This window comes from Halichoeres trimaculatus, unplaced genomic scaffold (assembly GCF_033239565.1).
Source record: "Halichoeres trimaculatus isolate MK-OKI-2021-1 unplaced genomic scaffold, fHalTri1.1 fHalTri1_scaffold_27, whole genome shotgun sequence".
Lineage (NCBI taxonomy): Eukaryota > Metazoa > Chordata > Actinopteri > Labriformes > Labridae > Halichoeres > Halichoeres trimaculatus.
Window position 1 is genome coordinate 156,347 of NW_027437205.1, and position 15,464 is coordinate 171,810.

General features: G+C 42.1%; 1 protein-coding gene and 1 long non-coding RNA gene across 2 annotated transcripts; both read right to left on the reverse strand.

Annotated features, from left to right (window-relative positions):
- Nucleotides 1–1,359: 1,359 nt before the first annotated feature.
- LOC141786413 (zinc finger MYM-type protein 1-like) lies at nucleotides 1,360–2,967 on the reverse strand. Its single transcript, XM_074665066.1, has one exon. The coding sequence runs from the start codon at nucleotides 2,965–2,967 to the stop codon at nucleotides 1,360–1,362; it is 1,608 nt and encodes a 535-aa protein (XP_074521167.1).
- A 2,226-nt stretch (nucleotides 2,968–5,193) lies between these two features.
- On the reverse strand, nucleotides 5,194–6,726 carry LOC141786409 (uncharacterized). The gene is made up of 3 exons (XR_012597750.1): nucleotides 6,418–6,726; nucleotides 5,710–6,047; nucleotides 5,194–5,328 (listed from the first exon to the last, which is right to left on the reverse strand). It is a non-coding gene; the product is annotated as an uncharacterized LOC141786409 (long non-coding RNA).
- Between the last annotated feature and the right edge of the window lie 8,738 nt (nucleotides 6,727–15,464).

A 15,464-nucleotide genomic window follows, 5' to 3' on the forward strand; every position in this document is an offset into this window, starting at 1 on the left:
GATGATTCTGTCATTTGATTGGTTTGAGGCCAAAGACAGGGTGGCTTCCCTTGACACGGTCTTGGCCAATCACAGGTGAGTAGTGTCATGACCGCAGCCTCATCTGATTGGTTATTTATTTATTTTTTTTCACCAAGGGACGCCAACTCTGCTTGGCTTCCTTGCAGGCAACAGTGTGCAGTATCATATTTTCACCACTTATTCACAGCATAACATTTAGGAGGGCGCTGTTTTACACATTGTAAAATGCTCAATAAGTAGAGGAGAGAAATAAGGAGGAGATGACAGTGACGAAACACAGAAGAATTATCGAAACTGTTATAAAGGAGTATTTTCATTAAAACACAGCTACAGTCTGAAAGAAGTGATGAAGCATGGCTTCCCATGGCTTTTACGGTTGCTAGGCGCTACCCGAGTAGCTGCCTGTTGCAGCAGCTCTCTCGTCTTTGTCCGTTTCTTGTAATTTTTTCGTCTCTTTTTCGTCATCTTTGTATTTGGAGTGGATCATCACTTTGTATGGTTCATTGTCGGTCACGGACACCAAACTTTTTGTGGCTTCGGCGGTATTTTTTACTACTTTTCTCCTGTGTTTGTCTGGAGATCCTACATGTAACCATGGCTGCATTGTTTACATGCGCAATTAGCTGTTAGCAGCAGTGGCGGCCCGTGATAAAAATTACCGAGGAAGCCAGCTTGGACAACGAATTTAATTCAGTATTCACCTGTTATTTCCATGCAAACAATGTAGCCTACTGTTACAGTACTTTTATTCTACCCACTTCTCATTCATTCCAGTGAAAAAAAAGAGGACAGCATGTGTGAGAGACAGTAAGCCTGCGGGGGCGGACGTTCTGGAGAATACCTGAACCGAACTGATCTCTGGAAACGGCTTTTGTTGGCGGCAGAAACGACTTCGTCTTTACAGCGCACTTTTCTTGAAAACGGCACAGAAAATAGTTGGACAGGAAAATGTGCGGCTTCGTGTGGATGTAGCCTGAGTTTGACTGACTTATTGACTGTTTTGTTGACATTCCCTTTAGGGCAGCTCCATCTGGTGTATGCATAACGCAACCCCAGCCACTACTATAGCTTCTAATCTATGCGCCCTATAATGCGGTGCGCCCAATATATGAAAACAGTTGTCAAATAGGCCAGTCATCGAAGGTGCGCCCTATTTCCGAAGCGCCTTGTAGTGCGGAAAATACGGTACATTATGCATAAGAAAAAATGTGACAACTCTGTCATCAAAAAGGCCACGGCGGGCCATGGTGCTGTCCACGGTGCTGAAGCTGGACAGGTACAGGGGCATGGCAGCCCATTTGTCACAAGATGCATACATTTTTTTAATGTAACTCACCGCTACTTGAAGAGCAATGGCATTCTTCTATCCTTCATCGTGGCAAACCGAGTAGTGATTCTGTCATATAGCTCCCCGCGGGACTTGAGGTCTTGTGTGACAGAAGACTCCATGGAGATCTTGGCCAAATGTCCCAGTCTGTCTTGTCCACAGCTGTTTCTCAAGTAGGTTTTGATCCTTTTCAAGCAGGAAAAGGACCTCTCTGCAGACGTGCTTGACACAGGTATGGTGAGCATCAGCCTCAGTAGTTTGCAAACTTCGGGCAAGGCAGAGGTCAGTTCATCTTTAAAGAGCATCTTCAGGAGCTCAGCTGGTGGCTTGTGAAAGAGGGTATCTGCATAGATGACTTGCAGCTCATTTCTCAGTCTCAGTTCATCAAAAACTGGGTAGGTTTTAACCAACTGAGAGATCTCAACCCCCGGGAATCCTGCAGGCTGGGAATACGTCTTAAATGACGCATTATCCAGGACACAAAAAAAACTTAGACACTTCATGTCCTCAAACCTGTGTGTCATGTGCTGCACAATACCATCAAGCAGCTGGAAAAAGAGGCGTCGGTAGGCATCCACAGGCCCTGTGTCCTCATGTTCCCCATCCGGAGTGACTCCCAGCTCAAAATCTGCCCAGGCCCGGCAGCGCTGCTTGCGTCGCAGCTGGTTTGGCATCCCAACAGCCTGTACTGTCTCCTCGTACAGCTGATTGAAGGTTTCGGTGCTCCGGGTTGCTTTTAAAGCAGTCAAAGTGCCATTGACTCTTTCCTCACATTTTCTAATGTCCAACGCTCTGCTCTGAAGCACCTGGAAAAGGGGCTCAGTCAGACCAAAAATCGTCTTGAAAACCCCAAGCATGAACATGAAATCAAAGTCATCCAGCTTCTGTCTCAATGCCGAGCTCTGTGCTATTGCATCCTTGTCCCAACCAGGTTCAGCTGTGATCCGATCCAATGCAGTGATCAGTGATCCTCGGCCCTCATGCACTGCGTGCACTGCGCGGCTTTTAAAGTTCCACCGAGTGGTGCTGCCGCCGGGCACGCGGATGCTGTCCACTTCTTTGAGCAGTGCTGTGCGCTTAGGTGAGCGGCTGAAGAAGTTGTGGAAGGAGTCGAGAGAAGCAAAAAACAGTCTTGATTCCCGAATATTGCTTGTCCCCTGAGCCAAAACTAAATTAAGTTTGTGTGCATAGCAATGAACAAACAATGCGTGCCGACATTTTACTTTTACGAGCGCCTGAACGCCTCCTCTCTGGCCACTCATACAGCTGGCGCCATCATAAGTTTGACAAATCAGCTTTGTCTCGGGATTGTAGCTGCCAATTGTTTTCATCACCACTGCAGCAATGGTTTCAGCATCTCTCTCCAGACTAATATCATGGAAACCAAGAAACCTCTCACATATGATACCGCTCTCGTTTACATAGCGGACTATGACTGTCAGCTGGCACCTGCACGATATGTCAGTGGTATCATCCACCTCAATGGCTATGAATGGAGCAGCATTTATTTCTTTATCAATTTCTTCCTGGATGACATGAGCAGTGCTTTCGATGATGTCATTCTGAATTGTCTTTGATGTGCTGGTAAATGCGGTTGCTGATGATAAATGCTCCGCCATGGTGGTGTCAAATTCAGCAAAAGTCTGCACAAGCTCCATGAAGTTTCCCCTGTTGCCGGAGCTGCTGGTCGATTCACTGTGGCCCCGGAATGCCTGCTCCTGGCCTCCGAGATATAATACAGCAGCAATCAACCTCTTCAAAATGGCACGGTTTTTCTCCACCTGTTGGTTGTGCCTCGTTACGCTTATTGCAGCCGCTTGATCCAGTGCTTCATCAATCCGTACTCGTCCGAAAAGTTTAAGTTTGAGCTCAGATGTTATATGGCCTCTGGACTTTGAATGCCTCTACATGGCCCTCGCGAGGTTGGCCAGATCCACGAATCCTGTGGTGCTCCAGGGGTTGTTCAAGGAGCCTGATCTGTCAAACAGCAGACATGGCCAGCAGAAAAGCCGGTTAAGCCTGGCACTCCCTGTTAGCCACTCGTTTCTAGCATAGTTAGCTTCACAAAAAGAGCGGACTTTTCCATCGGCTCTGCCCTTCGTTAAGTGGAGCATTGGAGTCGGCCTACCGTCCCGCTTGACCTTTAGTTGAACCTCAAAAGGAAGTTTTTTGAAGTCATTTTTTACAAAAAAATCAAGATCTTTGTCACCATCCATAGCTGAACTTTCTGTGTGGGCTAACACTGACACTCACACTGGCCCCGGCACAGTTGAATCAGTGTGTTTATTTTTTCGCAACGGTGTGTTATTGGCTGGAAGCCAGATTCGATCTGGCCTCCCTCATATCTTTTTTAATGATGCATCAACCAGTAAGCGATGAGCCTTGCTTCAACCTGATTGGCTAATACAGGCTGTTTTTTTTTCTAAGGGAGGCAAAGTGAAGCGGGCCTCCGTGCTGACTGACAGGGCAGAGGGCATGAGACACGTAGTGTAATACACAATGAGAGCTTGACAGGAGGGCGCTGTTTTGCTTCTCACGCTAAGCCAAAGCAGAGGTGCGCCAATGTAGTGTTTTGACAAGGAAATGACAATATAAAATACATTGTGGTTAAGCTTGTTTATAGGCTATTTTTTTTCTTTCTTGTTATATTTTTTGGGGAAGCCAGGCTTCCCTTGGCCTCCGTGAAAAACCGCCACTGGTTAGCAGCCTGTAGCATGTCAATGCTAACTAGTGTAGGGCTTGATGATTTCCCTCGAGCTGAGGAGGAGGCGGTGAGGACGAAATGCTGGTTCTCGGATGTGAGCTGGGAGGTGACGACGTGGACCTGTCCTTCCATCCATCGTTGTTGGGAACGTGGAATCTCGCTCCGGGGGGTGGATGAGCTAGCTGTGCCAATCCAGCGGCATCATGCTGTTCACGGACGTGGCTGACGGAGCAGACATCGGACGCCGCGACACATCGGAGGAGCTTCGCCTGCTGTGAGCAGACAGGATCCAGGAGACAGAGACTGAACAGACTGCTGGGGAGGCTCAGTCCTGGACCCTGTGGAGGTGGAGACTGGCTGGGCTGGAGAGTGGTGGACGAGTGGTGGACGAGTGGTGGACGGGATGTCGTCATCTAATTTCTTATGGACATTTTTGCACTTTCTATACTCTTTCTTACTTATGTTTTCTTAAATGCTGCGGTGACTCCTGAATTTCCCCTCGGGGTTAAATAAAGTATTTTTCTATTTCTATTCTTTCTTCTATTCTATTCCCTTGGCCTCCGGGAGAAAACGCCACTGGTCATTATTTGACACCAATTCACGCTACACCACTCAGCCAAACCAGCACCCCAAATAACAGAAAATTTTACTCAAAGTGGCTGTTTTCAACCCCAACAGTCCACAAGGGTCAAACAAAGAAAATGGTGCTTTTCCGCCAAAACAAGGTTTCAAAGTTCTTGTTTGTTTCACTGAGGATATGATTTTGTCTGCCTTGTTTAGGGTTGTCTTGATTGTAATAACTAGAATGTTAATTTCAGTGAAAATGGTAACAGGCAGCTATTTAACCCTAGCATTTCAAGTGAAAGTGATTAGTGTTGACATAACATAACACAGGATCACATTGTTCTTTAACTGTAAAAAAAATTAATCATCATTAATTTTGAAATTAGAAAGAAGAGACGACACTCCAGAAGAGGTCAACTGAAATCGTGACTTTTTAATAATGACCTCAGAATCCTGTCGTTGTTGAGTCAAATGAACCCTTTAACACAGCTTGCCTACAAAAGTCCAAAACCACTGTCATTTGTTGAGATGCAGCTCTCCAACTGAAAAAAAAGATCTCCATAAGAGCAGATATGACCAGGCAACCTGAGGGTGCGGAAGCATGTGGATGAAGTTGGATGCTGTCCTCGGACAACCTCCACCTTCATGTCAGTCATGGGTATTTCCCATCCAACCTAGAACTTAAAAATCTGCTTCATTTTTTCTTGGGATGCTGAAAGTACACAGAAGCAAAGCACAACACAGATATGTCAGATAAGATCGGAAACTGAGACAATCAATAGAACAATAAAAATTAAGCTACAGCTTTAGGGGATAGTATGGCTCTTCTGATGTCAGTTGTATAAGGTGCTTGTGCCTTGCACCTGGAGAAGGAGGGAGAAAGGTGGTCTTTGTATTTGTAAGACATGCCACTATTCAATGCAGCACTATGCTCCACCCTGCATACACTTTGCACTATTTCACTAAACAGTGGGCAAGCTGAAGTCCCTTATTTACATCTCATCAGAAGAGCTCAACTCTGTCCTTAAAATCAATAAAAAAAAACTATTTAAAAGGCACACTTCAAAGCAGATGGGTTTTGAATGCAGCATACCTGTTCTCACAAATTAATGCAGGTACCCAATTGTTCTATGTTTGCAATCAAGTGGCTACCCATCATCTGTGTCATCCCCCAACTCTGCATCCTCTGGCCATCTGATATGGTCAAGAAAGATCTAAGGAAGAAAACAGAGCGATCGTGGTAACTTTACAAAAGGTGTGTCATCACTTGCAGCCATTCTTGTTAATGTTAGTGTGCTTGTTGGTTTCTGTCAACACAGGAAGATCCCATGCCAGTGCTAAGTCAATTATGGCTGCTCTCTGATCCTCTGTGAGTGTACTGTGTTTGCTGCATTCTCCTCCTTTCTTGTCTGAGCCTTGATCCTCATAGAGCTTTTGAAGAAAGACAAGAAAAAGCAAGATCACTCTCAAATAGTAAGTTGAGATGTATTAGATAGAACTATAGTGTAGTCAAGTATTATCAAACATGCAACTGTTAGCTTGTGTATTGGAAGCATCACACTTAATATAATTTTGATTTCAAAAATCAGAGCAATGTGGTATATACTTTGATTTGGGGACATTTACATACTTGTGCTAAATTACCTTGTAAACATTTTTCAACATAACACTAAGCTTAAACACAACTCTGTTGTCTATCAGGATGTGAAAAAGAACTTTAACATTTAACATTAATCAAAAAGTGGTAAGAACAAAGAAAACTGTACCACCAAAAGTATGAATTTCTCCTGTATAGACTTACAGGTTTTAGAGTCTCCCTGACATCCATGTCTGCCACATCTTCAAGGGTAATTGTAGCCGTCTGTGGATCATCACCTAACAGCACATGAAGCACTGCTGGACTGAACCCAGGCAGACGAGAGCCACCGTGTAGAAGAGAATGACCAATCATCCTTCCTGCCACAACAAACATTTCACTCTAAACCAGCACTTGAGAGGTTGATGGGATTAGATGGTCAGCTTGGCCCTCAAACAGCAGAGCCCCAGTTGCATTTCCTATGAAGGTAAATATTGAGCATTAAGGGTGTTACAAAAATGACATTTCAGTTATTACATCTGTCAGACAGTTCAGCAGATAATAAAGAAATACACAAAATTCATTCATTTTCTGAACCGCTTATCCTGTTCAGGGTCTCAGGAGGCTGGAGTCTATCCCAGCTTTCATTGGGCAAGCAGGGTACACCCTGGACTGTTCGCCAGTCAATCACAGGACTGACACAGACAGGTACACAGCCTTTCACACACACACACTCGCACCTACAAGTTTTTCTCTACAATTTAGTGTTCAATTAACCCTGATGAGCATGTATTTGGACTGTGGGAGGAAGCAGCAGTGCCCAGAGAGAACCTACACATGCACAGGAAGAACATGCAAACCACACAGAAAGGCCCACCTGCCAAGCTGGAAATCGAACCCGCAACCTTCTTGCTGTGAGGCTGCAGCACTAACTGTTGCGCCATCCGAAATACACAAAATACTACATAAAAAGTTCACGTGTATTGTGCATTTACACAGGATTTGGTTTTGTTGGTTTATTTCTTGAGGATATACTATGAGTCTAGGTTGAGAGAAAACTCAACAAGTCATGCAAAGTCAAAATGTGGCCTACAGCAATTTACAAATTTTATGTCAACGCCCATAATAGATTCACATCCCACTGTAAAAAAGAGGAAACTACATTGGTGCTGCCAAATTGTACAGGCCTACATCACATTCTACAGACTGAAAAAAAAATATTTGTTTGAGAATAATTCATTTGAATAATTCATTTGAATTATTCTCATCTCTTAAAATAAAAAGTTTTTTTCCCAGAACTATTAATGTTTAGATGGGGAAAAAAACCATTTCTTTAAGAGCTTTGAAAAACATTAAGAATGTTGTCTCAACTTATGTAAAAATCCATGGTCCAGGAGTTGCATTAAGCAAACGTGTTCTTTTTCTTATATCACTTTGTACAACACATTTGTCTTGAGGACTTACCTAGATCAACTTGGAAACCATGATGCAATTTGTGCATTACCATACTGAAGAAGTGACGATTTACACCATCTCCAATAGCCACATCTCCTGGAGACACAAGTAATAGTACATAAATGCAAAGAGTGACCTCCTGTATTGTACCAAACTTGACTGTTCTTTTTCTATCCACTTTATTGTGTGAGGTACCAATGCATAGTCAGTGTACCACATGCAGTGGATAGAGGTGTTCAAATCAAGGTTTTGAGAAGTAAATAGAAGTCCCACCAAAGAATCAATGGATCTACTGTCCTGAGAGTGGGTGTGAGAGTGAGTGGTTGTTCGTCTCTGAGTTTGCCCTCTATGACAAAATGGAGACCTGTCAAGGTCACTCATCAAAAGTCAGCTGGGATCAGCCCTGGCCTCTCACTGGGGACATCAGAGATAAGTGAGTAAGATGATGGATGAAAACACTATTACAATAATATGTCAGCTGCTGTACTGGAATTTCTGTGTGCTTCTTTTCTAAACTGGGGGTGTGCCAACAGCCAACAATAATGGATAAGGACAGGATGAATATCTCATCCAACCACCTTCAACAAATCAGAACTTTCTCATCAAAGGATTAATGGAAAAGTGAAGGGCAGTTTGTGATTCAGTATTGGGCATAACGTACATCCAGAAGCTGTTTCATATGCAAATGATATTTAAATAAAAAGCATTGTTTATATACATTTCAAGCTCCAAATTAACCCAAAAGTATGCTTCTCTGGTCTTAAGATAGAAGAGAGATTTTATACCTACTTTGCATCTATTTATTAACCTTTTTCTACTTTCATACCATTTTTACCCATTTTTTACAATTTCATGCCTATTAACCTCAATATAAACACTTTTTTCCCACTTTTGGACCATTGTTTTACATTTTTTAAACCCAATTTTAGAACTTTATGCCTATTTTGCAGCAATTCATCTTTTTTGGCCACTGTCAGAGCCATTTTTGCAATTTTTACATGGTTTTTGAAATTTAATTAAAAAAATTTAATTCCCAATACTGCTGCCACAATCAATTTTCTCAGGCCACTTTTGGATTTTTTTTGTCAATTTTTCCCCATTTATTTCTATCTCCTGGCACTGTAGGTAGAACCAATACATGCGTCTGCTCTAAAAGATCCTGGTGCAACCACATCACCGTTTTGTTAGTTCTGCTATTGTGATCATGCGATGTTGCTGTGAGAGTAAACCGGTGAATTATTTTTGAAAAATAGATAAATGTTAGTAAATATTTTTTAGTTCAATCCAACATAAATCTTACTGATGTGTTCAAAATTTTAAGACTTTTGAAAATTGGATTTAAGACATTTTAATGCCAATTAAGGCTTTACTTTTAAAATAATGAGTTTAATGCCTTTTAAGACTTTTCAAGGATCCGCGGGAACCCTATATAAATCATTCATAATCCAACTTACATGTTCCTGACAGGACTGAATGTGAACTGGAATAAGTGGAAGGGGAATCAACATTCCACAGGTGATACAAGTATTTTTTGGCATCCTCTGAAACTCAGCTGCATCGAATGGCAGTAGACTGGTTGTTAGTTTGTCTTGCAGTGGGACAATGTAAAGGATGTTCTTTCCATTGTTTGATGAGCTCTTCAGAATTTTAGCAGTATACCCCTCAGACCCCTGAGGCAATGGAGTGTTTTTTTCTTTGACCACTACCTCCTATAGATTAGATTAGACAAGACAAGACAAGACAAGACAAGACAAGTATAAGTTGCAAGACACTTCACCCATGTTGCCTGTGTACAAATGTGACTGAATGTCTGGCAGTGATTGGAGAGACCATAGACCCAGTATGGCAGCCTCAGAGCAGCTGTAGCAACAAATGTATAGCTTACCAACACCACTGTGATAATGTGAGAGTGAATGAATAATGTATTCAGTATAAGATAAAGGTTTTACAAAAATACAATGCATTATCAATATTATTGTTATTATGAGTACTAGTCACATAATATAAACTAAAACTCTACATAAGTGACAGGAGAAACTCACTAAGAGCTTTTTCAAGCAGCCAGCCAACACGCAAATCTCACATTTTGGGATATTCTTCTAGCAGCACCCTGCATATCTGGAATAAGATATTGTGGCTGAACATATAAAGTAAAGTAACTTGGCTGATAGGAAATTCAGCCTGGCTGTTATATGCCCCTATGCACTATATAAAAAGTGGATAACGCATGATTAAAAAATTTACAGTAGGAATATGTTTGTACATCAGAATACAATCAGCCCATCTTTGTCTCTCCTCATGAAATATCTGCACAACCATCTTTTCAGTGCCGTATGATCTTGTTATTTGTCAGTCTTTGAGGCTCACCTCTGTGTGATCTGCATCATCTGCAATATTTATAGTCCTTCTTCCAAGACCTGCCTGGAGAAGCACTGTTTCGTCATGGGGTGTTCTGTCTGTGTTGGCAGGCTGCAGGTAGAACTGCAGCTCCATTCACCACCCTCGTCTGCACATCTGCTGGTCTTTTTTTGCGTTTTTGTCCCCTTGAATACATTGCTGGGAAACATCTTGAGTAAAAGTTTGACAATAATCAATAAGTGAAATTTGAAAAATAAAATGATTGATTTCTTCAATAAATGTAATATTAAGATGCATTGCACCATATTGTTGTATTTGTAAAATTCTGTGTTAAGGCTTTGTTATGCCCTGTCCAGCTCTTAATAACCATATTATCTCCATAGGAAGTAATTAATAAGCATCCTCCACTGACATACAGATGTTCAATAGCACTTAGCCTTGAACACTAGTAGGCAAAAACTTGAGGCATGGATACATTCAACCTGTGGACTTTTTCCCCCAATTTATTTCACAGACACAGTTATAAGGAGTTAATTATGTAAACTTATTCATCACAGCAATTTTGATCTAATAGGGGAGACTGGGGACAGTTGCAACACTTTTTACATTACTCTCAGTTACTCAGAGAATATTTGGACTAGTCTCACCAAATCTTTACATATTAAACCTACATCTGTCTGCCAAATGGCCATACCATTTAAAGATGGCTACTTATAACATATTAATCAGAATATTTATTTGAATAGAGGAATTCAGACGTTGCAACTGACCCCAAACCTGGGGACAGTTGCAACACAGATCAGGGACGGTTGCAACATATAAAAAACATTAACTTTTCACTAATTATCCTCAGGGTTTTGTCTAAATAGGACAAATACTAATGTGGGCTCAAATTCAATTTTCTTTTTTGTACAGCTTTAAGGTATTTAATTTGTTTTGTTTTGTTTAAAACATGGGCCTACCTTGAGTCAATGTGCAGATATTACTGAAGCTATAAAAACTCAATATTGCATTTTTGGGACAAAAAGAATGGAATAACTTGCAATATTATGTTTTGATGCCGTGCTTGCAAGATTCTTTTTTTTCTTGTGGAACCTGAACAATGTGGTGTGGCATATGTCAAAGGCCTTGGTCACTGCCCTCACTGATTTGCCCTCAACTGTAATAATATCTAAGGCTTGTTCCAAAATACTGAGGGGAACCCCTCTGTTAGTGACTCTCTTCCTCACTCTTTGCATACTGAAAATAAACAGAATACAATTTCTCTATTTAGATGATTCATTCACTCTATGACAAGTTTATATGACACATACAACATACAACAATAACTAAGTGCTAATTTTTGCTTTACAAGTTATTTGGGAAATTATTATGTTTATCATTAGTGTTACTTTCTTCATATGATCGCCTGTTCTGTTCATCATGAGCAATAAAATATATTAATTTTGCCTATTTTGAACTAAAAATGTTAAAAAAATATGGTTGTGTGGTCTTTTCTAATATGACTAACCTAATAGCATGGGGACAGTTGCAACAGTTGCAACTGTCCCCATGGTACCAGTCATGACAAAACACCATGTGCTAGCTAGCCACATTGACATTGACACATGCTCACCATGTCATTTCAATCAGGAAAGACTAATAAGGAAGAGAAGACAAATAGTATGAGTGACCAATTTTAATGAAACAGATAAAGAATTGATGAGTGAAAAAGTCTTTGGCGCTTAGACCCCGCAGGAAGTGATCGTTTCAGGAGCATGAGGAATGACTGATGCTCCCGTGAACTTCCCCCCGGAGCCTAGACACTGGTGGTGGTGAAGGAGTGAGATGCTTGAGTTGAGACTTGAGGGATGACCGAGACCTGATGGGGTGGTAAAGGGGTGGAGGTGGGTTTGAGGACCTTTTCGCTGAATGACAGCTGACCGGCTGCAGAGAGAGAGAGCATATTTAAATATGACAGCTACGACGGATTGGCTGAGAGAGAATAGGTGACTGACTGTGATTGGGAGAAAAAGGAGATGAGAGGTGGAGTTATGAGGAAGCGGTTAAAGACAGAGACAGAAAAGGGGCATGCCAGGAAGATAGTCTTTCTGATTGAACTTCCGCTAAGCTTCATTTCAATCAGGAAAGACTAATAAGGAAGAGAAGACAAATAGTATGAGTGACCAATTTTAATGAAACAGATAAAGAATTGATGAGTGAAAAAGTCTTTGGCGCTTAGACCCCGCAGGAAGTGATCGTTTCAGGAGCATGAGGAATGATTGATGCTCCCGTGAACTTCCCCCCAAGATAAGGTATACCATACCTGAAACTTGACGCTAAACAGAAAAAGAGACAGGAATTAAAGGACATCGAAATTTGCAAAGTGAATCACAATTTATGAAATATGAATAACACTGAGGAAGAGAAGTGAAGTGATTCATAATGAAAACGGACTGGTCAAGGATTGATTTAGAAAGAAATGACATTGATAACAAATTGAGATAAGGCAGCTAAGGAGAAAACGAGAGAACAGGGAAGAAAAGAGAAATCAGCCAAATAGCTGAAAGCGCTGCTGGAGAGAAGATATCACTTGGAGGCTGAGAAACAGTTGCAGATAGTAGAGACAAAATTACATAAATATTAACCAGAAAAGAAAGACGATCAATGTAGAAAGGTAAAACGAATCAGCCTAGGTTGCTGTGATTAGCAGTTGACGGAGAGGGCATATGAGCCAAATGCTGTAAAATAGTTGATAATGGCAAAGAAGAACAGAATAGTATTAGCCGGAAAGATGAGCGAATGCAGGTATGAACGTAGGACAGTTTGCTGGATGTTATGCGACCGCTACTAATGTAGTGGGTATACAGTCGGACGCTGTGAACAGCAGCTGATAAAAAGGACATTTAATATATTAGCAGGATGAGATAGACGAATAGAGATATGAGAGATAAGGATAAACTAGAAGTGTTGAAACTACTGCTGTTGTAGAGGAGAAACCAGTCGAATGCTATGAGAAGCTGCTGATAGAGAGATGATCAGCCGGATGCTGTGAGACAGCTGCTGGTGGAGAGGAGAAACCAGTCGAATGCTATGAGAAGCTGCTGATAGAGAGATGATCAGCCGGATGCTGTGAGACAGCGGCTGATAGAGAGGAGAAAACAGCCGAACGCTGGGAGACAGCTGCTGATAGAGATAGGATCAGCCGGATGCTGTGAGACAGCTGCTGATAGAGAGGAGATGATCAGGCGAATGCTGTGAGACAGCTGCTGATAGAGAGGAGATGATCAGCCGGATGCTGTGAGACAGCTGCTGATAGAGAGGAGATGATCAGGCGAATGCTGTGAGACAGCGGCTGATGGAGAGAAGATGACAGCAGGATGCTGAGAGTCAGCTGTCGATAGAGAGAGGAAGTCCAGCCGAATGCTGTGAGACGCTGCTGGTAGAGAGGAGATGATTAGTGGAATGCAGCGAGACAACTGCTGATAGAGAAAACGAACAGTGTGAAGTTAGCTAGATAGTATAAATGAATAGAGATATGATAGGCAGGGGCAGAACAGGAAGTTGAGAAACGACTGATGATGGAGAGGAACCAAGCCGGGTGCCGTGATACGCTACTGATGAAGAGGCAATGATCAGTAGGAGGCTGTGAGACAGCTGCTGAAAACGAAGATGATATTAGTTGGAGAATAAAATGGAAGAATGTAGGTTTATATATTATTATTATTATAATAATTATTATTTATTTATTTATTTATTTGTTTTAAAGGAATGACGACAGAGAAAAAGTAGATGAAAGTAGATGGCGGAGATTTACGACAGAACATCAAACTTGTTAAAAATGAGTGAAAGAATGACCACAGAGTAAACTGCAGCTAAAAGCAGCACCACCACCAGAGAAATGAATTACTTACGAATCAGGGTTTCAGGGATCTTTGAGCCTCCAGAATGGAGGTGGAGTCAGGACGAATGAACGAAGTATAAGCAGAGGAAGACCAACGGCCCATCTGCTGGAGTGAAGAAGACGGGATGCCTTGTGCTGCTGCTGTAGTGGCAGCACCTATGCGAAATGAGTGACTAGAATAATGAAGGGGCGAGAGTTTACATGAGATGAGCACTTTTCTGAGATGAAGATTAAACCAAGTTTTCGACATGGGATTATTATCAGGGGTGAGAAAAAGAGGAGAAGGACCAGCAGCAGATCTGAGGCGTAAATATTTAACCATAGCCTTATACGGGCAAAAAGGAGAGTCGATTTGAGAGATGATTATGGAGCATGCACCTTTTGCTTTTGAATGTTTGAGGAAGAGATTATAGTGTCCAGGAGAAAAAGTTAAATCGGAAAAGGAAATATCTACTGAGGGGTTGAAGGCAAGAGAAGGAGTGGTAAATTCACTGATTCTCAAGAATCCGTAAAATGCGAGTAAAAACACGCTGCTTAAAAGTGCATCAACATACGGGGAAAATAAACCTTCATGAAGAACAGACAAAATTCGATGTAGAATGGAAAGGGTAATGGGTCTTCTATTGTTTGGCTTAGAGGGAAAACATTTCGAGATGCCCTTGAGCAAAAGCTTAATTGAGGGGTTTGAAAAAAGGCTGGGAAAGGAGGGATCATGACATCTAATGTTGAACTGAATACCAGCGAGCAAGCCACGGATGTACTGCGGCTTGAAATGGCGAACATCGGAGCAGTAAGTGATAAAAGCGCAGATGTTTATGATGTGAACAGGTTTTAATGGAACATTAATGTTGAAACAAAAAGTTGCAAAGGTGATCCAAGCAAAATCATACAATTTTAACGTGGAAGCTGCTAGCCCTTTCCTCATATAATATCTTGCGGATAACAGAAACGGGGAAAGAAGGGGATTAACTAATACAGGGCCAGCTCGTTCAGAGAGGGGACAGGTGTAGGTTGAGTATTGGCATCCGGGCAGAGATTCCGGAAAACCTGAAATTTGAAACGGGACAGTGAGTCAGCAATGGCATTAAATTGACCAGGCACGTGGCGAGCGGTGATAATGAAATTAAGATTAACTGATAACCAGGTGATTCGCCTCATGAAGGGCATGATTGCGCAGCTGGAAGAACGACCTTTGTTAATTATCTCCACTACGGCTTGATTATCGCAGAGCACCGCAATCCATTTACGATGCCAGAGATGACCCCAGACGTGGCATGCTACGGCGATGGGATAAATCTCGTAGAGAGCAGAAGAAAAATCTAGCTCTGAAAAAGAAGGGGACCAGTGATCAGCGAACCACTGGCCTTGATAAAACCCCCCAAAACCTACGGATGGGGCCGCATCCGTGAAAAATTGAATGGCGTCGGAAGAGTGCACGATGTCGTCGTAGAAGAACGAAATGCCGTTCCACTGATCTAGCAGCTCCGACCAAAATTTCAAGTCGGAGCGGCAGCCTTCGTCTAGCTCTAATTGATCGTGTAGATTTGGGACGGAGGAGGCCAAATCTAACAGCCTA

Coding starts and splice junctions, on each gene's coding strand:
- LOC141786413 (XM_074665066.1), bottom strand. CDS start 2,967: ATGGCGGAGCATTTATCATCAGCAACCGCATTTACCAGCACATCAAAG.